Source organism: Mustela nivalis (genome assembly GCF_964662115.1).
Source record: "Mustela nivalis genome assembly, chromosome: Y".
Taxonomy (NCBI): domain Eukaryota; kingdom Metazoa; phylum Chordata; class Mammalia; order Carnivora; family Mustelidae; genus Mustela; species Mustela nivalis.
In genome coordinates, this window is record NC_139041.1 from 30,881,280 (window position 1) to 30,901,871 (window position 20,592).

A 20,592-nucleotide genomic window follows, 5' to 3' on the forward strand; every position below is an offset into this window, starting at 1 on the left:
ACTGCAAAGTCAGCCACCCCCATCAGCCAAGGTATGCAGTTGGGGTGCGCTGGCAGGGGAGGGGTCTGATGGAAGGGTTGGAACCCTGGGGAAGGGGTGTGTGACGGGGGGGAGGGGCGCTCCGTAACGGGTGGGAAAAGTGACAGACGAGGGGGCGGAAGTGGCGGGGGCACATGGAATGGGCGGTGTGTGTGACGGAAGGGGTCTGATGGGAGGGGTGGGGTCCGAAGGAAGGGGCGGGGTGCGTGACGGCGGAGGCGGGGCCCGAGAGAAGGGGCGTGGTAGGGGACGTAAGGGGAGGTGTCTGATGGAAGGGGTGGGGCCCTATGGAAGGGGAGGAGTGTGGGGTGGAAGGGGCGGGGTCTGTGTCGGTAGAGGTGGGGCCCTAAGGAAGGGGAGGGGTGTGCGGCGGAAGGGGAGGTGCCCTACGGAAGGGGCGTGGTGTGTGACGGAAGAGGCGGGGCCCGAAGTAAAGGGGCGGGGTGTGCGTGGGAAGGGGAGGGGGGCACGGCGGAAGGGGAGGTGCCCTACGGAAGGGGCGTGGTGTGTGACGGAAGAGGCGGGGCCCGAAGTAAGGGGCGGGGTGTGCGGCAGAAGGGGTGGGGCCCTACGGAAGGGGAGGTGCCCTACGGAAGGGGCGTGGTTCCTGACGGAAGAGGCGGGGCCCAGAAATGACGGGCGGGGTGTGCGGCGGAAGGGGAGGGGTCCGGTGGAAGGGGCGGTGCCCTACGGAAGGGGCGTGGTGTGTGACGGAAGGGGCGGGGCCCGAAGTATGGGGCGGGGTGTGCGGCGGAAGGGGCGGGGCCCTACGGAAGGGGCGTGGTTCCTGACGGAAGAGGCGGGGCCCAGAAATGACGGGCGGGGTGTTTGGCGGAAGGGGAGGGGTCTGGTGGAAGGGGCGGTGTCCTATGGAAGAGGCGGGGCCCGAAGCAAGGGGCGGGGTGTGTGAGGGAGTGGGAGGGGTGGGACCCTAAGGTGGGGGCGGAGTATGTGACGGAAGGGGCGTGGTGCGTGGCGAAAGAGGTGGTGCCCGAGCGAAGGGGCGGGGCCTTGTGGACGGGGCGGGGTGTGATGGAAGATGGACAGGAGCGGGCGGGGCGCGATGGGAGGGGAGGGGTTAGGTGGAAGGGGCGGGGTCCGGCCGCAGGGGTGGGTGCAGTCTTCCCTTGGTCGCCTGTCTTGGGAATCTTTAAGCGCTGTCCTTGCTCTCCAGTCTGGTATGTGGCGTGGCCGTCCCGGGCAGGGGTGGCCGAAGGAGGGGGGACGGGGCGCTCTGCTCAGAAACCAAAGCCTTGGCACGCTTCGTGTCCTAGGACGCTTCGGGCCGTTGGTGAAGATCCGCGCCTCCGACCTGGGCTGGGTGTCCCGACCACGGCCCTGGGGACAGTTTCAGGATGCCCTCTACCTGCCCCGGTCGGGGTGTCCCTGCGGCCACCCGCGTAGTCTTTGTAGAGGCTTCAGCGGCTCGCAGTATGTTGTGCCTCCCCGCGCGATCGTGGGCGCGGCGGGATGGTGGGACGGTGGCATGCGCCCTCCCCACCCCACCTGACCACCCCACCCTGCCCTCCCCACCCCACCTGACCACCCCACCCTGCCCTCCCCACCCCACCCCACCCCACCCCACCCTCCCCTCGCTTTGGAACCTAGCTGAGTCTCAGGATGGTCCCTGCGCCAGGGGTGCACCCGGGGGCGTGAAGTCCCGGGGAGGGCGTCCCGAGGGTGGTGCTGTGGCCGATGTCAGAGAGATGACCGCCTGTGCTCTCTTGGAGGGTTTTTGTGGTCTTAGGGCCCACGTTTGGGGCTTCAGTCCACTCTGGACTTAGTTGTGTGTGCGGTATGAGGACGTGGTCCTGTGTCGTTCCTCGGCGCGGGGCCGTCCAGTCCTCCCCGGTGCCGCTTGTGGAAGAGACGGTGTCTCGCCGATCGTGTATTTTTTTTTTCTCCTTTGTTGAAGACTCCTTGACCTTGCAGTCACGGGTTTATTGCTGGGCTCTGTCTTCTGTCCTGTTGATCTGTGTGTCTGTTTCTTTCTGCCGGTCCCATATTGTTTTGATACTAGGGAGATCTCTTGACATCTGGGATCGCCATAGCTCAAGGATGCTTTGGCTATTCGAGGTCTCGTGTGGTTCCCTACGGGTTTTAGGACGATGTGTTCTAGGTCTGTAAAAAAGAAAAGCTGTTGGTGTTGTTTGCTTTTGTTTTCTGTGTTTTGTTATTTTTTTAATTGAAAGATTTTTGTTTATTTATTTGACAGACAGAGATCCCAAGTAGGCCGAGAAGCAGGCAGAGAGAGAGGAGGAAGCAGGCTCCCTGCTGAGCAGAGAGCCCGATGCGGGGCTCGATCCCAGGACCCTGGGATCACGACCTGAGCCGAAGGCAGAGGCTTCGACCCACGGAGCCTTCCGGGCGCCCCAGGCTGTTGGTATTTTGATAGGCATTGCATTCAGTCTATCGACTGTCTGGGTTGCACGGGCATTTTATGGACACTCTTCCAACCCGCAAACATGGGCTGTCTTTTCTGTCTGTTGGTGTGTCCTCTTTGATGTCTCTCGTGAGTATTTTCTAGTGTCCGGAGCACAGATCTCTCGCTTCTTTGGTGAAGTTTATTCCTAGGTGTTTTCCCGCTTTGGGTGCCATCGTCCATGGGCCTGCCTGTTTTCTTTTTTAGAAAGATTTTCTTTATGTGTTGGAGAGAGAGCGAGAGAGAACCCAAGAGGGGGCAGGGAGGGGTGGAGGGGGAGAAGGAGAGAAGCGGACTCCCCGCCTAGCGGGGAGCCCCGCGTGGGGCTCGATCCCAGGACCCTGAGGGCATGACCGGAGCCGAAGGCAGACGCTTCGCCCGTGGAGCCACCCAGGCGCCCTGGGATTGTTTGCTTCATCTCCCTTTCTGCTTCTTCCTGTTCGAAAGGCAGTGGATGTCTCTGTATGGATTGTGTGGCCTACCCCCTTCCTGGATTCGTTGATGAGTTCCAGTCGGGTCTTCTGGAGTCTGGCAGGTCTCTTGCCTATGGTATGTCGTGTCATCTGCACGTAGTGAGAGCCTTACTTCTTTCTTCCCCACGTAGATGCCATTTCCGTGTTCCTTCTTACGTGATGCTATGGCTGGACTTGCAGGACGGTTTGGACTGACCGCGGTGAGAGTCGACGTCCTCGTCGCGCTCCTCCTCGTCCGGGGAAAGGTCTCCGCGTGATCCCCGCCGAGTGTGAGGTTGGCTCCGGGCTTTCCTCGGGCAGCCTTTATTAGGCGGATGCTTGTTCCCTGTAAACCTACTTCGTTTAGGGCTTCCCCCTGCGCCCCCCCCCCGCCCCCGCACAATCTTATTTATTTATCTGACACAGAGAGAGAGAGAGAGAGAGAGAGAGAGAGCGCGCGCGCGCACAGGCAGGGGGAGAGGCGGAGGGAGAATCGGGCTGCTCCCCGCGGAGCAGGGAGCCAGAAGCGGGGCTCAGTCCCAGGACCCTGAGATCAGGTCGTGAGCCAGAGGCAGAGGCTGAACTGAACTGACCGAGCCACCCAGGTGTCCCCGTTGAGGGCTTGTATCCCGAATGCATGTTGCTGTGGGTCAAAGAAAGCTTTTTCTCCGTCTGTTGAAATGATCCTGCGGTTTTTATCCTTTCTCCAGTTTGTTTTTTTAATCCTTTCTCTTGTCGGTGTGATGTATCCTGTTGACCGATTGGCAAATAGGGAACCGATCTTGCATCCAGGACTAAATCGCGCTTCCTTGTGGTGAGTGGTTTCCCTAAGGCGTTGTCAGAGTGTGTTGGCCAGTCGTTTTTAGGATGTTGGCCTCTGTGTTCATCAGAGATGCTGGCCTGCATCTCTCCCTCCTCTTCTCTCTCTCCCTTGTTCTTTTAATTTTGATCTTTGTCTTTCTTTGAAGACTTGATTGATCGGTTGATGGATTGATTGGTCAGATCCCATGTAGGCGGGCGGCGGGCAGAGAGAGAGGAAGGGAAGCAGGCTCCCCGCTGAGCGGAGAGGCCGATGCGGGGCCGGATCCCAGGAAGGACCCTGAGGTCATGCCTCGAGCAGAAGGCAGAGGCTTTCACCAGTGAGCCAGCCAGGCGCCGCTCCCCTTTGTGAAAAGCATGTGGTTTTAGGAAGAGCCACTGCAAAGTCAGCCACCCCCATCAGCCAAGGTATGCAGTTGGGGTGCGCTGGCAGGGGAGGGGTCTGATGGAAGGGTTGGGACCCTGGGGAAGGGGTGTGTGACGGGGGGGAGGGGCGCTCCGTAACGGGTGGGAAAAGTGACAGACGAGGGGGCGGAAGTGGCGGGGGCACATGGAATGGGCGGTGTGTGTGACGGAAGGGTTCTGATGGGAGGGGTGGGGTCCGAAGGAAGGGGCGGGGTGCGTGACGGCGGAGGCGGGGCCCGAGAGAAGGGGCGTGGTAGGGGACGTAAGGGGAGGTGTCTGATGGAAGGGGTGGGGCCCTATGGAAGGGGAGGAGTGTGGGGTGGAAGGGGCGGGGTCTGTGTCGGTAGAGGTGGGGCCCTAAGGAAGGGGAGGGGTGTGCGGCGGAAGGGGAGGTGACCTACGGAAGGGGCGTGGTGTGTGACGGAAGAGGCGGGGCCCGAAGTAAAGGGGCGGGGTGTGCGTGGGAAGGGGAGGGGGCACGGCGGAAGGGGAGGTGCCCTACGGAAGGGGCGTGGTGTGTGACGGAAGAGGCGGGGCCCGAAGTAAGGGGCGGGGTGTGCGGCAGAAGGGGTGGGGCCCTACGGAAGGGAAGGTGCCCTACGGAAGGGGCGTGGTTCCTGACGGAAGAGGCGGGGCCCAGAAATGACGGGCGGGGTGTGCGGCGGAAGGGGAGGGGTCCGGTGGAAGGGGCGGTGCCCTACGGAAGGGGCGTGGTGTGTGACGGAAGGGGCGGGGCCCGAAGTATGGGGCGGGGTGTGCGGCGGAAGGGGTGGGGCCCTACGGAAGGGGCGTGGTTCCTGACGGAAGAGGCGGGGCCCAGAAATGACGGGCGGGGTGTTTGGCGGAAGGGGAGGGGTCTGGTGGAAGGGGCGGTGTCCTATGGAAGAGGCGGGGCCCGAAGCAAGGGCGGGGTGTGTGAGGGAGTGGGAGGGGTGGGACCCTTAAGGTGGGGGCGGAGTATGTGACGGAAGGGGCGTGGTGCGTGGCGAAAGAGGTGGTGCCCGAGCGAAGGGGCGGGGCCTTGTGGACGGGGCGGGGTGTGATGGAAGATGGACAGGAGCGGGCGGGGCGCGATGGGAGGGGAGGGGTTAGGTGGAAGGGGCGGGGTCCGGCCGCAGGGGTGGGTGCAGTCTTCCCTTGGTCGCCTGTCTTGGGAATCTTTAAGCGCTGTCCTTGCTCTCCAGTCTGGTATGTGGCGTGGCCGTCCCGGGCAGGGGTGGCCGAAGGAGGGGGACGGGGCGCTCTGCTCAGAAACCAAAGCCTTGGCACGCTTCGTGTCCTAGGACGCTTCGGGCCGTTGGTGAAGATCCGCGCCTCCGACCTGGGCTGGGTGTCCCGACCACGGCCCTGGGACAGTTTCAGGATGCCCTCTACCTGCCCGGTCGGGGTGTCCCTGCGGCCACCCGCGTAGTCTTTGTAGAGGCTTCAGCGGCTCGCAGTATGTTGTGCCTCCCCGCGCGATCGTGGGCGCGGCGGGATGGTGGGACGGTGGCATGCGCCCTCCCCACCCCACCTGACCACCCCACCCTGCCCTCCCCACCCCACCCTGCCCTCCCCACCCCACCTGCCCTCCCCACCCCACCTGCCCTCCCCACCCTGCCCTCCCCACCCCACCCCACCCCACCCCACCCCACCCCACCCTCCCCTCGCTTTGGAACCTAGCTGAGTCTCAGGATGGTCCCTGCGCCAGGGGTGCACCCGGGGCGTGAAGTCCCGGGGAGGGCGTCCCGAGGGTGGTGCTGTGGCCGATGTCAGAGAGATGACCGCCTGTGCTCTCTTGGAGGGTTTTTGTGGTCTTAGGGCCCACGTTTGGGGCTTCAGTCCACTCTGGACTTAGTTGTGTGTGCGGTATGAGGACGTGGTCCTGTGTCGTTCCTCGGCGCGGGGCCGTCCAGTCCTCCCCGGTGCCGCTTGTGGAAGAGACGGTGTCTCGCCGATCGTGTATTTTTTTTTTCTCCTTTGTTGAAGACTCCTTGACCTTGCAGTCACGGGTTTATTGCTGGGCTCTGTCTTCTGTCCTGTTGATCTGTGTGTCTGTTTCTTTCTGCCGGTCCCATATTGTTTTGATACTAGGGAGATCTCTTGACATCTGGGATCGCCATAGCTCAAGGATGCTTTGGCTATTCGAGGTCTCGTGTGGTTCCCTACGGGTTTTAGGACGATGTGTTCTAGGTCTGTAAAAAAGAAAAGCTGTTGGTGTTGTTTGCTTTTGTTTTCTGTGTTTTGTTATTTCTTTAATTGAAAGATTTTTGTTTATTTATTTGACAGACAGAGATCCCAAGTAGGCCGAGAAGCAGGCAGAGAGAGAGGAGGAAGCAGGCTCCCTGCTGAGCAGAGAGCCCGATGCGGGGCTCGATCCCAGGACCCTGGGATCACGACCTGAGCCGAAGGCAGAGGCTTCGACCCACGGAGCCTTCCGGGCGCCCCAGGCTGTTGGTATTTTGATAGGCATTGCATTCAGTCTATCGACTGTCTGGGTTGCACGGGCATTTTATGGACACTCTTCCAACCCGCAAACATGGGCTGTCTTTTCTGTCTGTTGGTGTGTCCTCTTTGATGTCTCTCGTGAGTATTTTCTAGTGTCCGGAGCACAGATCTCTCGCTTCTTTGGTGAAGTTTATTCCTAGGTGTTTTCCCGCTTTGGGTGCCATCGTCCATGGGCCTGCCTGTTTTCTTTTTTAGAAAGATTTTCTTTATGTGTTGGAGAGAGAGCGAGAGAGAACCCAAGAGGGGGCAGGGAGGGGTGGAGGGGGAGAAGGAGAGAAGCGGACTCCCCGCCTAGCGGGGAGCCCCGCGCGGGGCTCGATCCCAGGACCCTGAGGGCATGACTGGAGCCGAAGGCAGACGCTTCGCCCGTGGAGCCACCCAGGCGCCCTGGGATTGTTTGCTTCATCTCCCTTTCTGCTTCTTCCTGTTCGAAAGGCAGTGGATGTCTCTGTATGGATTGTGTGGCCTACCCCCTTCCTGGATTCGTTGATGAGTTCCAGTCGGGTCTTCTGGAGTCTGGCAGGTCTCTTGCCTATGGTATGTCGTGTCATCTGCACGTAGTGAGAGCCTTACTTCTTTCTTCCCCACGTAGATGCCATTTCCGTGTTCCTTCTTACGTGATGCTATGGCTGGACTTGCAGGACGGTTTGGACTGACCGCGGTGAGAGTCGACGTCCTCGTCGCGCTCCTCCTCGTCCGGGGAAAGGTCTCCGCGTGATCCCCGCCGAGTGTGAGGTTGGCTCCGGGCTTTCCTCGGGCAGCCTTTATTAGGCGGATGCTTGTTCCCTGTAAACCTACTTCGTTTAGGGCTTCCCCCTGCGCCCCCCCCCCCCCGCCCCCGCACAATCTTATTTATTTATCTGACACAGAGAGAGAGAGAGAGAGAGAGAGAGCGCGCGCGCACAGGCAGGGGGAGAGGCGGAGGGAGAATCGGGCTGCTCCCCGCGGAGCAGGGAGCCAGAAGCGGGGCTCAGTCCCAGGACCCTGAGATCAGGTCGTGAGCCAGAGGCAGAGGCTGAACTGAACTGACCGAGCCACCCAGGTGTCCCCGTTGAGGGCTTGTATCCCGAATGCATGTTGCTGTGGGTCAAAGAAAGCTTTTTCTCCGTCTGTTGAAATGATCCTGCGGTTTTTATCCTTTCTCCAGTTTGTTTTTTTAATCCTTTCTCTTGTCGGTGTGATGTATCCTGTTGACCGATTGGCAAATAGGGAACCGATCTTGCATCCAGGACTAAATCGCGCTTCCTTGTGGTGAGTGGTTTCCCTAAGGCGTTGTCAGAGTGTGTTGGCCAGTCGTTTTTAGGATGTTGGCCTCTGTGTTCATCAGAGATGCTGGCCTGCATCTCTCCCTCCTCTTCTCTCTCTCCCTTGTTCTTTTAATTTTGATCTTTGTCTTTCTTTGAAGACTTGATTGATCGGTTGATGGATTGATTGGTCAGATCCCATGTAGGCGGGGCGGCGGGCAGAGAGAGAGGAAGGGAAGCAGGCTCCCCGCTGAGCGGAGAGGCCGATGCGGGGCCGGATCCCAGGAAGGACCCTGAGGTCATGCCTCGAGCAGAAGGCAGAGGCTTTCACCCAGTGAGCCAGCCAGGCGCCCCTCCCCTTTGTGAAAAGCATGTGGTTTTAGGAAGAGCCACTGCAAAGTCAGCCACCCCCATCAGCCAAGGTATGCAGTTGGGGTGCGCTGGCAGGGGAGGGGTCTGATGGAAGGGTTGGGACCCTGGGGAAGGGGTGTGTGACGGGGGGGAGGGGCGCTCCGTAACGGGTGGGAAAAGTGACAGACGAGGGGGCGGAAGTGGCGGGGGCACATGGAATGGGCGGTGTGTGTGACGGAAGGGGTCTGATGGGAGGGGTGGGGTCCGAAGGAAGGGGCGGGGTGCGTGACGGCGGAGGCGGGGCCCGAGAGAAGGGGCGTGGTAGGGGACGTAAGGGGAGGTGTCTGATGGAAGGGGTGGGGCCCTATGGAAGGGGAGGAGTGTGGGGTGGAAGGGGCGGGGTCTGTGTCGGTAGAGGTGGGGCCCTAAGGAAGGGGAGGGGTGTGCGGCGGAAGGGGAGGTGCCCTACGGAAGGGGCGTGGTGTGTGACGGAAGAGGCGGGGCCCGAAGTAAAGGGGCGGGGTGTGCGTGGGAAGGGGAGGGGGGCGCGGCGGAAGGGGAGGTGCCCTACGGAAGGGGCGTGGTGTGTGACGGAAGAGGCGGGGCCCGAAGTAAGGGGCGGGGTGTGCGGCGGAAGGGGTGGGGCCCTACGGAAGGGGAGGTGCCCTACGGAAGGGGCGTGGTTCCTGACGGAAGAGGCGGGGCCCAGAAATGACGGGCGGGGTGTGCGGCGGAAGGGGAGGGGTCCGGTGGAAGGGGCGGTGCCCTATGGAAGGGGCGTGGTGTGTGACGGAAGGGGCGGGGCCCGAAGTAAGGGGCGGGGTGTGCGGCGGAAGGGGAGGGGCCCTACGGAAGGGGAGGTGCCCTACGGAAGGGGCGTGGTTCCTGACGGAAGAGGCGGGGCCCAGAAATGACGGGCGGGGTGTGCGGCGGAAGGGGAGGGGTCCGGTGGAAGGGGCGGTGCCCTACGGAAGGGGCGTGGTGCGTGACGGAAGAGGCGGGGCCCGAAGTATGGGGCGGGGTGTGCGGCGGAAGGGGTGGGGCCCTACGGAAGGGGCGTGGTTCCTGACGGAAGAGGCGGGGCCCAGAAATGACGGGCGGGGTGTTTGGCGGAAGGGGAGGGGTCTGGTGGAAGGGGCGGTGTCCTATGGAAGAGGCGGGGCCCGAAGCAAGGGGCGGGGTGTGTGAGGGAGTGGGAGGGGTGGGACCCTAAGGTGGGGGCGGAGTATGTGACGGAAGGGGCGTGGTGCGTGGCGAAAGAGGTGGTGCCCGAGCGAAGGGGCGGGGCCTTGTGGACGGGGCGGGGTGTGATGGAAGATGGACAGGAGCGGGCGGGGCGCGATGGGAGGGGAGGGGTTAGGTGGAAGGGGCGGGGTCCGGCCGCAGGGGTGGGTGCAGTCTTCCCTTGGTCGCCTGTCTTGGGAATCTTTAAGCGCTGTCCTTGCTCTCCAGTCTGGTATGTGGCGTGGCCGTCCCGGGCAGGGGTGGCCGAAGGAGGGGGGACGGGGCGCTCTGCTCAGAAACCAAAGCCTTGGCACGCTTCGTGTCCTAGGACGCTTCGGGCCGTTGGTGAAGATCCGCGCCTCCGACCTGGGCTGGGTGTCCCGACCACGGCCCTGGGGACAGTTTCAGGATGCCCTCTACCTGCCCCGGTCGGGGTGTCCCTGCGGCCACCCGCGTAGTCTTTGTAGAGGCTTCAGCGGCTCGCAGTATGTTGTGCCTCCCCGCGCGATCGTGGGCGCGGCGGGATGGTGGGACGGTGGCATGCGCCCTCCCCACCCCACCTGACCACCCAACCCTACCCTACCCCACCCCACCCTACCCCACCCTACCCCACCCCACCCCACCCTCCCCTCGCTTTGGAACCTAGCTGAGTCTCAGGATGGTCCCTGCGCCAGGGGTGCACCCGGGGGCGTGAAGTCCCGGGGAGGGCGTCCCGAGGGTGGTGCTGTGGCCGATGTCAGAGAGATGACCGCCTGTGCTCTCTTGGAGGGTTTTTGTGGTCTTAGGGCCCACGTTTGGGGCTTCAGTCCACTCTGGACTTAGTTGTGTGTGCGGTATGGGTACATGGTCCCGTGAAGTTCTTCGGCGCGTCGCGGTTCACGGAAGGGGCGTGATGCGTTACAGAAGAGGCGGGGCCTGAAGTAAGGGGCGGGGTATGCGGTGGAAAGTGTTCGGCCCTACAGAATGGGAGGGGTGTTGGACGGAAGGGGCGTGGTGTCTGACGGAAGAGGCGGGGCCCAGAAATGTGCGGTGAGTGGGGTGTAAGGGGAGGGGTCTGGTGGAAGGGGCGGTGCCTTACAGAAGGGGTGGTGCCTTATGGAAGGGGCGGTGCCTTACGGAAGGTGCGGTGCCTTAAGGAAGGGACGAGGTGCGTGGCGATACAGGTGTGGCCCGCACGAAGGGTCTTGACCTCGTGGGTGGGGTACGGTGGAAGATGGACAGGAGCGGGCGGTGTGCTATCGGAGGGGAGGGGCTTGGTGGAATGGGCATATCCTGACCATCGGCACCCAGGTCTCGAGGGTCGTTTTGTGGTTAGAATAAATGTGAGTTCGTTCCTTGGAAGGACATTTGTGGCATGTTGAGAATATCGTGGGCAGGAATTAGGGGAATCTTTGCTTCCTACCGTGCCCTTTCTCTCCTGTAGTCCTTCTTTCTCCCATAGCCCATTCCTTCAGTCACCACTCTCCACTCCCCTACTGTCCCCTACCTCCCCAGCTCGTTCCCGCCTCTTCCACTGTTCTGCACTCCTGCATAATCCCTTCTGTCTCCTACCATTCCTCACATCTCCCATTAGCCGTTGCTGGTCCCGCTCTCCACCTCATCTCCCTCCAGCCATTCCTTCTTCTGCCATGTCCCCCAACTCCCATAAGCCATCTCTTCTCGCACCATGCCCCACGTCTCCTGCAATCCTCGACTTTTCTGCTATGCCCGAAGTGTGCCATATGCCATTGCTTCTCCCACTATTCTCCACGCCTCCCACATTCCCCTTGTTTTCCCACCATGCTTCACTTGTCCCACAGTCCCTTTCCTCTCCCACAATCCATTCCTTGTCCCAGCATTCCTAGCATCACCCATAATCCATTTCTTCTCCCAACATGACCCACATCTCCCACATGGTTTCTTTTGTCGTCCCGCCCCTCCTTTCCCCTAATCCATTGCTTTCTCTACCATATCCCACATCTCCCACAATCCATTTCTTCTCTTGCCACGCCCCTCATTTCCCATAAACCATTTCTTCTCCCACCATGCCTCACATCTCCCATAATCCATTTCTTCTGTTGCCACGCCCTTCATTTCCTATAATTCACTTCTCCAATATGCCCCACATCTCCCACAGTTCATTTCTTATGTCACCATGGTATTTCCCATAATTCATTTTTTCTTCCACTATGCCTCACCTCTCGCATAATCCATTTCTTCTCTTGCCACGCCCCTCATTTCCCATAAACCATTTCTTCTCCCGCTATTCCACACTTCTCTCTTAATCCCTTGCCTCTCTCACATTCCCTGTGTCTCGCACAATGCATTCCTTCTCTCACTATACCTCCTCATGTCTCCCAGAATCCATTTCTTCTCCCACCATGCCGCACTTCTCCTACAATCTGTTTCTTCTGTCAACATGCTTTTCATTTCCCATATTCCATTTCTTCCTCCACCATATCCTACATCTCCCATAATCCATTTCTTCTCTTGTCATGCCTCTTATTTCCCATAAATCATTCTTTCTCCTACCATGCCTCACATTTCCCATAATGTATATTTCTGTTGCCACGCCCCTCACTTCCCATAATCATTTCTTCTCTACCATGCCCCACATCTCCCACAATCCATTTCTTCTGTCGCCACGCTTGTTTCCCATAATTCATTTCTTCTCCCACCATACCCCACGTCTCCCACAATCCATTTCTTCTGTCACCATGCCGTTTCCCATAAACCATTTCTTCTCCCACCTTTCCTCGCTTTTCCCATAATCCTTTGTCTGTCCCATAGTGTCTTGCCTCTCCCACAATCCATCCTTCTCTACCATTCTTCAGGTCGCCCATAAGCCATTTTGTTCTTCCACCATGCCCGCCTCTCGCACCATCCTTCCTTCTGTCACCACGCCCCTCATTTCCCATAAGCCATTTCTCCCCTGTCCCCCAGTCCCGTCTCTGGTCCACCGTCCCTTGCTTGTCCTGCCTTTCTGCATCCTTCTGTGAGCCATTCCCTCTGCCGCCATTGTCCTCCTTTCCCACAGTCCGTTTCTCCTCCCGGATTCCTCACGTCTCCCGCACTCCCGGGTCTCCTGCGGAATCTGTTCCTTCTCCCACCACTCCCTGCTTCTCCCCCTAGGCGGTCCTCCCCCAGTTCCGTGTCTCTGCCAGGTCCCCTGCCGGTCCCACACCCCGTGTCTGCCCGCACAGCTCCCCTTACCCGCCCTGCTCAAGATCTCCCCCAGTGTCCTTTCTGCCTCACACTTTTCCGTCTGCTCTGTAATCCCGTGTTCTGCCTGCTGCCCTGTTGCTCTCACACCTATTTCTTTCCAGTAATTGCCCATTTTCTCCCAGGGTTTTTGGTGCTTTATTGTTTTGCCAGTCTTCACGATCTCTCCACAGGCACAGTTCGTACCTGGCCCCAGAATGCACTGTCCCATGATTCCTGTCCCTTGTCATACCCGGTTCAAGCCCTGGTCTCTTGTCTCTCCTACAAGGCCCTCTCGCAAAATTCCCCTTTCTCTGCCATCGCCCCGTGTTCCCACCATTTCACTCTTTCCAAATATTCCTTTTTTTTTTTTAAGATTTTATTTATTTATTTGACAGGCAGAGATCACAAGTAGGCAGAGAGGCAGGCAGAGAGAGAGAGGAGGAATCAGGCTCCCTGCTGAGCAGAGAGCCCGATGCGGGGCTCGATCCCAGGACCCTGAGATCATGACCCGAGCTGAAGGCAGCGGCTTAGCCCACTGAGCCATCCAGGCGCCCCCAAAGTTTCACTTCTATCCCGAAACGCTGTCCTCCAGTTTCTTGTCATTCCTCCACAGCTTCGGCTCCCACAGTTCTCTGTAGTTTCCTTTAATTCCACTCCCTTTTCTCACATGATTCTCGCGCTCCCATAACCCTTTCTCTTCCCATGATGGACTGTTTCTTTCCACAGTACTTTTGTTTAATGCTCTCATTACTTTGAAAATGGCAGCGTGGCGAGCAGTGTTCGCTTCAGGCCACAGGGTAGGGATCCCGCGGCTTTATTCTTCACCGCTCATGAGAGTGTTCTTAGTCCCCTTCTCCTCCTTCTCCCATCCCCCCCCCCCCCCCCCCCGCGCCTCACCTCGTTTCTGTTGATCTCTTCTTTTTCTTCTTTTATTTTCTTCCTTAAATTCCACAATGAAAGAAATCATATGGTATTTGTCTCTCTGATTCGTTTCACTTAGCATCATACTCTCTACACCCACCTGTCATTACAAATGGCAAGTTTTTATTCTTTTTGGGGGCTCAGTCATATTCCATGGCACCTATATACCGTATGTTCTTTACCCATTCGTGTACTGATGGATCGTTGGGCGGCTTCCATGGTTTAGCTGTTGCAACTAATGTTATGGTAAACGTAGGGGTGCGTGTATCTTTGAAAGTTAGTATTTTTTATAAATCACTTTTTTAGAAATCTTTTTTATAAATGACTTTTTTATAAGGCATTTCAGGATGGTGTCCCAAAACTTAGAAATAGATCTGCCCTATAATCCAGCAACTACACAAAGTACACGGCAAAACTAAGTCAGAGGGATGCCGGCACCGTGATGTTTAGAACAGCATTGTGTGCCGCAGGCAAACTACAGAAACAGCCCAAGTGTCCATTGGCTCACGAATGCATGGAGAAGATCCCATGGAATATTATGCAGCTGTAAAGAGCGATGAAATCTTTCCAGTTGCAGGCACGTGGATGGAGCAAGAGAGCATTATGCTACATGACGTAAGCCCGAGAAAGACAGATATCATATGATTTTGCTCATATGTGGAATTTAAGAAACAAAAAAATGGACAAAAGTGGAAAGTAGAAATCCAGACGGAGTCCTCACTATAGAGAACGGGCTGGTGGGTTCATCAGGGAGGCGTAGGGAAATGGGTTCAGTAAGCCATGCGGGAGAGCAGGGCCCTCGCGGGGAGCAGCCGGGGTCGTGCGCACGCGGGGACACTAGACGGCGTCCCTGCGCTTGAAAGTGCTCTTGCGCTGTGTGTTAGGTGACGGGAATTTTAAGTGAAAACTTAAACATGAGCACAGCTCCTGGGTGGCTCACCGGGTTAATAAGCATGTGCCTTTCACACAGGTCATGGTCTCAGGGTCCTGGGGTGGAGCCCTGAGTTGGGCTCCCTGTTCGAGCCTGCTTCTCTCTCTCTCTCTCTCTCTCTGCTGTTCCTCCTGCCTTTTTTTTTTTTTTTTTTAAGATATTATCGATTTATTTGACAGAGATCACAGGTAGGCAGAGAAGCAGGCGTGGGCGGAGGGGCAGCAAGCAGGGTCCCCGCTAAGCAGAGAGCCCGATGCGGGGCTCGATCCCAGGACCCTGAGATCATGACCTGAGCCGAAGGCAGCGGCTTTAACCCACTGAGCCCCGCAGGCGCCCTGCTCGCCCCCCCCCCCACCGCTTATATGCGCGTGTTCTCTCTCTCTGTGTCAAATAAATAAAGTCGTTTAAAAAGACAAAACAAATTCGCAGATAAAAGTAGCGTGTGTCGCACGGCTCTCGTTCTCCCCCAGCTGGTCTTTCTCAGGGTCTCTGCGTCTCCCGCAGCGCGTTCCGAGGTTTCGTTTGTTCTCCGCCATCCCCTTCCCCGCTCCGGTTTCCCGTTCCCACGACTCCCCGTGCACCGCCCTCCCGGGTCTCCCGCGCCCTGTTGTCCTCCCCGCCCGCTTTCCCCACAGTGCTCGGTCTTCCTCACGGCTCCCTGCTCCCTCTGTCAGCCCTTTGCTCCCCTGTCATCCATTTCCGTCGCCACTTGCTCCTCTTTCCCCATAATCTCGTGTCTCACGCCCGGTCTCCCGTCTCCGGTGCAGCCCCTTCCGCCCTGGCTCTTCCTCTCCCGCGATCCCTTGTGTCCTGTGGCGCCTTGTGCCTCCCACACTTGCCCAGACCGTCCACGGCCTGGTTCTGGGGTTATTTCCACAGTTTCCGCGCGCTCCGGCCATTCTGGGGTCTTCATCGTCCCCGCGCTCGGCCTCCCGCGGTGCCGCTGTCCTCCACGCTCTGTCCTCCCCACACTTCTGTTTCTTCTCGAGCCTTCTGCCCTTCCCCACGGCTCCGTCTCGCAGGCGCCCGTCTCCCTTCGTTCCGTTCTTCCCCACAGCTCTCGTCTTTGCCGCGTTCCCTCCCTGTCCTTACAAGCCCGTGTCTCCCCAGGTTCCGTCTCTCCGCAGCTCCCCATTCCCCAGAACGCGCGTCTCTCCAGCAGATCTTTTCCGTCCCGAGTTCCCGTGTCCTCCGCAGTTCTCACTCCCACAACGGCTTGTCCCTCTCAGGAGTTCTTATCTTCGACTTCGTTCCCAGTTGTTGCAGCCTCCGCAGTGTGACACCAGGTGGCCCCGTGGTGGCCGCTGCAAGGGAAGTGTGGAGGAGATGCCCCCGTGCTCGGACTCTGCTGCATTTTCTAGATCAAAGTCAGTGCCCTGAAAGCGATCCAGGCCGCGGTGTCTTATGATCTCTGTGGCTCGGGGTTGCCCCCGAACCGGGCTTTCGGGGAGTCCAGGAATGACAGGTGACAGTGTGGGAGACATCCAGTGTGACTTCAGAAACGTGCCTTTACGTGGAGCCAGGAGGTTCCCAAGAACCTGTCTGGGCTGGCAGGGCTCGTCAAAGCAAGGCACCAAGCAGGGGGGCTGGCCCTTGGGCCCTGGGAGCTTGCCGGCCTCTGCCCACCCCGCAGAGACACGCATCAGAGGTTCACACTTTGCAGCAAATGAGAAGTAGTGCAAATCCCCCAGTGGCCGCACTACACTACCTTCTCCGACACTCGCTCAGCCAGCACGCTCTGTCTTCGTGGAGAACTTTAAGGCCAGAAGAGAAAACCCATGGAAATGCAGGCCCCCAGGACACAGGTGCGGGCTGGGGTGGGCCGCAGCAGCGCTGGCATCTGGGAGGGCCGTCGGGGTACAGATGTGTCTTCTCCACGGAGCCCCGGGGCAGGATGAAAGAACCAGGAACCCTTCAAAAGCCACAGGATCCAGAGCAGGCCCTGAAGTGTGAGGTCCCAGGGGAGTGTCCTCAGCCCAGACCTTGACCACAAGTCAGCACGTGATGTCCCCCTACGGAAGTCCCCACCAGTTCCCATGAGCTCAGGACGCCCTCACCAGCAGCGCGTGACCCTGTGAAAACCAAGTCTCTTTGAAGTGCCACCAGCTCCCCCAGCAGCAGTGCGGTCGTAGCCATGGCTTCTGGAAGGCCTCCCGGCTGCTGCCGGTCTCCTGGCAGAGCAGGCTCCCCGCCCCAGCCGACGGGCTCCCACCGTCCTCGCTGGCCATCCAGATTTCTGCGGGGTCCGTGAGCGGGGTCTGTGCCTCTGCCCGTCTTCTGCATCCCCCGTCTTTGTGGGGCTCGTGAGACAGGGTCTGGCGCCCTCAGACCGCGGCTCTCCCGGACTCCTAACCCCGGCCTGGGAGGAAGCCCTGACCAGTGTGTTCCCAGCAGGGGCGTCTGGGTGGGGCAGGAGGGGGGCCCCTGAGGTGCCGTGCTTGGGGTGTTTCGGTCGGGTCATCGTCTTTAACTGTAGCTCAGGCTTTGCTAGACCTTCCGCAGACACCGATCCTACTGTCTGCTCGTCTCTGCAGAGCACAAATGCCCTCTTCCCCGTGTGGTTCCCCGCGGCTCCGCTCGTGTCCCTTGGGAAACGGCGCTCGCCCCCCCTTCCTTCTGCTCCACCGTCCCACTCAGCGCTCCGTGTCCCAGCGCAGCCGCCACTGCGGTCAAGACTCTGGCTCCGCCACGCGCACCCACACAACTGTGTGTGTCCAGTACCTTCTGCGTGCCCGTGTTCCGGAGGCGCTGCCGGTAACTGTGCTGACTGCAGCAGGCTGTCTTCTCGTCCACGGGGACTGTCACTGCAGCGGCAGAGATGGAATGACAAATGCAAACGATTATACAGTATCCTGGGTGGCCCAGAGGTGTCGTGAAGAAACACAAACCCATAAGGGCAGGAGTGTGGCTCTAGATAGGGTGTCCGACATTTGTCCCGGAGGATGAGAGAGCCCTTGAGGTGAGATCTGGAAGGCGACAGTCCTACCGCTGAATAGCGGATGCCATTTGAATGGAGATCTGAATGAGGCACAGAAGGGAGAAAAGCTGGGAACGAGCTTTATGGGCAGAAGTGATGTGCAAAGGTCCTGTGGCAGAACTGGGCTGGAGGTGTGAGAGAGGCCAGTGTGGCTGAGTGCTGTGAGTCAGCAGAGAGTGTAACACGAGTTGAGACTACAGTGACCAGCACGGCCCCTTGGTGGGTGGAGTTTGGGATTTGGAGACATGAAGGACCGTCACCTGCCCTCGCACAGCGGAAAGGGCCGCGCTTCATGTCGTCCGTCTGCGTGTTGCCACATCCAACCTAGAACCGGGCGCACAGCAGGCATACCTGGATACTTGTGGAACAAAAGAACGATTCTGACGTCCTTTCCAATGGACCCGCTGGGGTTCTGAAGGAAGGTGTGTCACTGGTCTGAACAGAACTTCAGGACGACACAATTGGCAGGAATAATTGCCCTGATTGGCTCCCACTTTCCCCCTGAAACCTTGTGGCATCAGCCATGAAAAGACAAATTTTTTTTAAAGATTTTTGTTTCACAGAGATCACAAGCAGGCAGAGAGGCAGGCAGAGAGACGGGGGGGAAGCAGGCTCCGCGCTGAACAGAGAGCCTGACGCGGGGCTCGATCCTAGGACTCTTGAGATCATGACCTGAGCCAAAGGCAGAGGCTTTAACCCACTGAGCCACGCAGGTGCCTGATGGAAAGACAATGTCGAGGTGTTTTTGTCTGACGGGGGCTGGTGGTCTCCACCCAGCTGGACCCTTCCTGGGCTTGAGTGCAGGCGGCCCAGTGGCCGTGGGGTCGTGTTGGCCAAGGCAACGCCCCCTGCGGCAGCTGCCCCTGTGGTCACTGCGGGTCGCGATCCCGTGCTCCCCCGTCCGACAGTACAGGGCCCCGAAGCGGCCCCGTGTGCGCCGCTGGTGTGCATTCGGGCCACAGCTGCCCCGCGGTCTGGCCTGGGCGCACACCTGGCCCCCGGTGCGGAGGCCTGGCAGAAAGGACGCGGGGCTGAAGGTGCCCACGGGTCATGCACCGCTGGCCGACCAGAGCCTCTCCGAGGCGGCAGCATCGTCACAGGCTTTTCTCTTTTCCTCCCCAGGTTCCGAGGCCAGCACAGTTGAAATCCACGTCGCCAGGGAGCCCCGCCACCAAAGGGAGGTTGACTCTGTTCCCCAGCCCCGGGGAGACCTGTGAGGGGTGCAACGGGTGTCTGGACGCCACGTCCTCGGCCTCCGTTTCTCGGTCTTCAGAAGCGCGTTCTGCCCCCAGATCTGCTGCCCCCACCCCGTCAGGGTTTCCTCCCGAGGAGTGTCAGTGCGGCGAGGGTCCTCGAGCAGGGTCTGGAGCGGAGGGGGAGCGGCTTCTCCAGACGCTTGTGGCCCTTGGCTTTTCCGAGGGGGCCGCCGGCCGTGGGCGCGCAGATCCGGGCCTTGCAGAACTCGCGTGAATAAACGAGCATCGCTGTGACCGAGCCCCCGCCTGCTCACGTGCTCCTGTCTCAACCACATCCGTGCGGGGCTCTTGAGCCAAGTGTGGACGCGGCCGCAAGGGGGGTGGCGGTGCCGGGGGTTGCAGGAGGACTGGGACGGCCGCACTCGTGCCCTTCATGCCCCAGGTCTGCGTCCCCCGTGCAGCCGAGGGTCCCCTGCCGAGCAGGACACGGTCTGAGCAAACCTGGGAACCCGCTCTAGATCGCCGCATCGGTGGGAATCTTTCCGTCTGCAGGAATCTGGGCGCGCTCTGAAGCTTTAAGTGTGTGTTTTATTTCTGGGCGAAAGTGTCTGGCGTGCCCCGGAGCGGCTGGCCCTGTGGGTCCGTGTGGACCCAAAGGCAGACGCCAATGCCTCCGGACACCGCAGGCAGCTTGCCAACGTGACCCCTCTCTTTGGGCAGCCGACTCCCGGTTGCTTTAGAAAAGCTTCTAGAAGCTTCTACAGTTGTACTGTTGGAGAGTCGCTTGCTGGCAGAGGGGCCTCCGGGCACAGCTGGACTGTGGTCAGGTGCCCAGGGCTGTGCGCTCCTAGGGGTGAACCCACTGTGACCCGAAGCGTCCCGGAGTTTCACGTGTGCACGTGTGGCTGCCTTCTTACTCCGTGTCACATCCTGTCTCCGCCGGCGTTGGAAAGAGGCTTCCCCGCCCCCGCCGGCCTGAGGCCAGCCCATGCCCACCCTGGACGCCGAGATGCCCAGTCCTCGCTCCCCAGGCCTGCAGCAGGACAGGGGACCCGGCCGCCATGCCCCCGCCGCAGGCCAGGTCAGAACCGGGGTGGGGACGGGGCGACAGCAGCCTGTCTGGGAGGCCGGCCGCGGGCCGCTGTGAGCCGTCCGTAGCTCCCCGCATGCGACCCGGCCCATAGCCCGTTCTTGTCTGTGTGTGGCCGCCAGGTCTGCTTCTCCGACAGCCCTTGGAGGGCCCGTGTCCTGCTTCAGTCTCTTCGGCTGCAAGGCAGACTTGGGCTCAGAAGCTTGCAGGTCATACGACCGTGCCGCGGGGTCTGCTTCACAGCTGGGGGCGGTGGGACGGGGGGCCCCGAGCGAGCCGTGGATGCACCGGGAACACGTGCGGAGCCCGACCGGCCCCTGTGACGAGAAGCGCCGCAGACGGGGACTGGATGAGTTCGCGGCTGCAGCCCGGTTTGAAGCCCTTCCCGGCCCGGCGGTGCTAGGGCCCTCGGGGGCACGGGGGGCAGAGATCCCGGGCCGGGAAAGCGGGGACGGCGCCCGGAGGGAGGTTTCCGGAAAGGCGCGACGCCTGGGAACCCCGAGCCTGGCTGGGCTGGACACACGGTGGCGCCCGTGGCTGGGGCCCCGGTTTGGGTGGGAACGTGGGGCGGCTCCTCCGTGGGACTCGAGCTCCCCGCCAGGTGGCCTCCGACTGGTCGCCCTGCCAAGTCCCTTTCAAGGACTCTGCTCTCACCCCCTCTCCTTGGTCTCCGGCGGCGTCTCATCTGTGTAGACTGCCCCCGCCCCTGGCCATTTCCCTGGGGTCTCCCAGTCGCTTTCGCTGGACGACAACTGGGGGTTCCTCGTCTGAGTCCTTCTCCGGAGCGTCCGAGTGTCCGCGGTGGGGGACACTGTGCAGAGCGCCGTCCCGCCCTCTCCGCGGCCGTTTCC

General features: G+C 60.2%; 1 protein-coding gene across 1 annotated transcript in view; it reads left to right on the forward strand.

Moving 5' to 3' along the window:
• LOC309856872 (G-protein coupled receptor 143-like) overlaps window positions 1–18,950 on the forward strand; it is a 97,671-nt gene extending 78,721 nt beyond the window's left edge. The window contains exon 9 of the mRNA XM_082718662.1: window positions 18,578–18,950. Within this exon, the coding sequence (XP_082574788.1) occupies window positions 18,578–18,672 (95 nt within the window). The 3' untranslated portion in view covers window positions 18,673–18,950. The remainder of the gene's footprint in view (window positions 1–18,577) is intronic.
• Window positions 18,951–20,592: the final 1,642 nt, after the last annotated feature.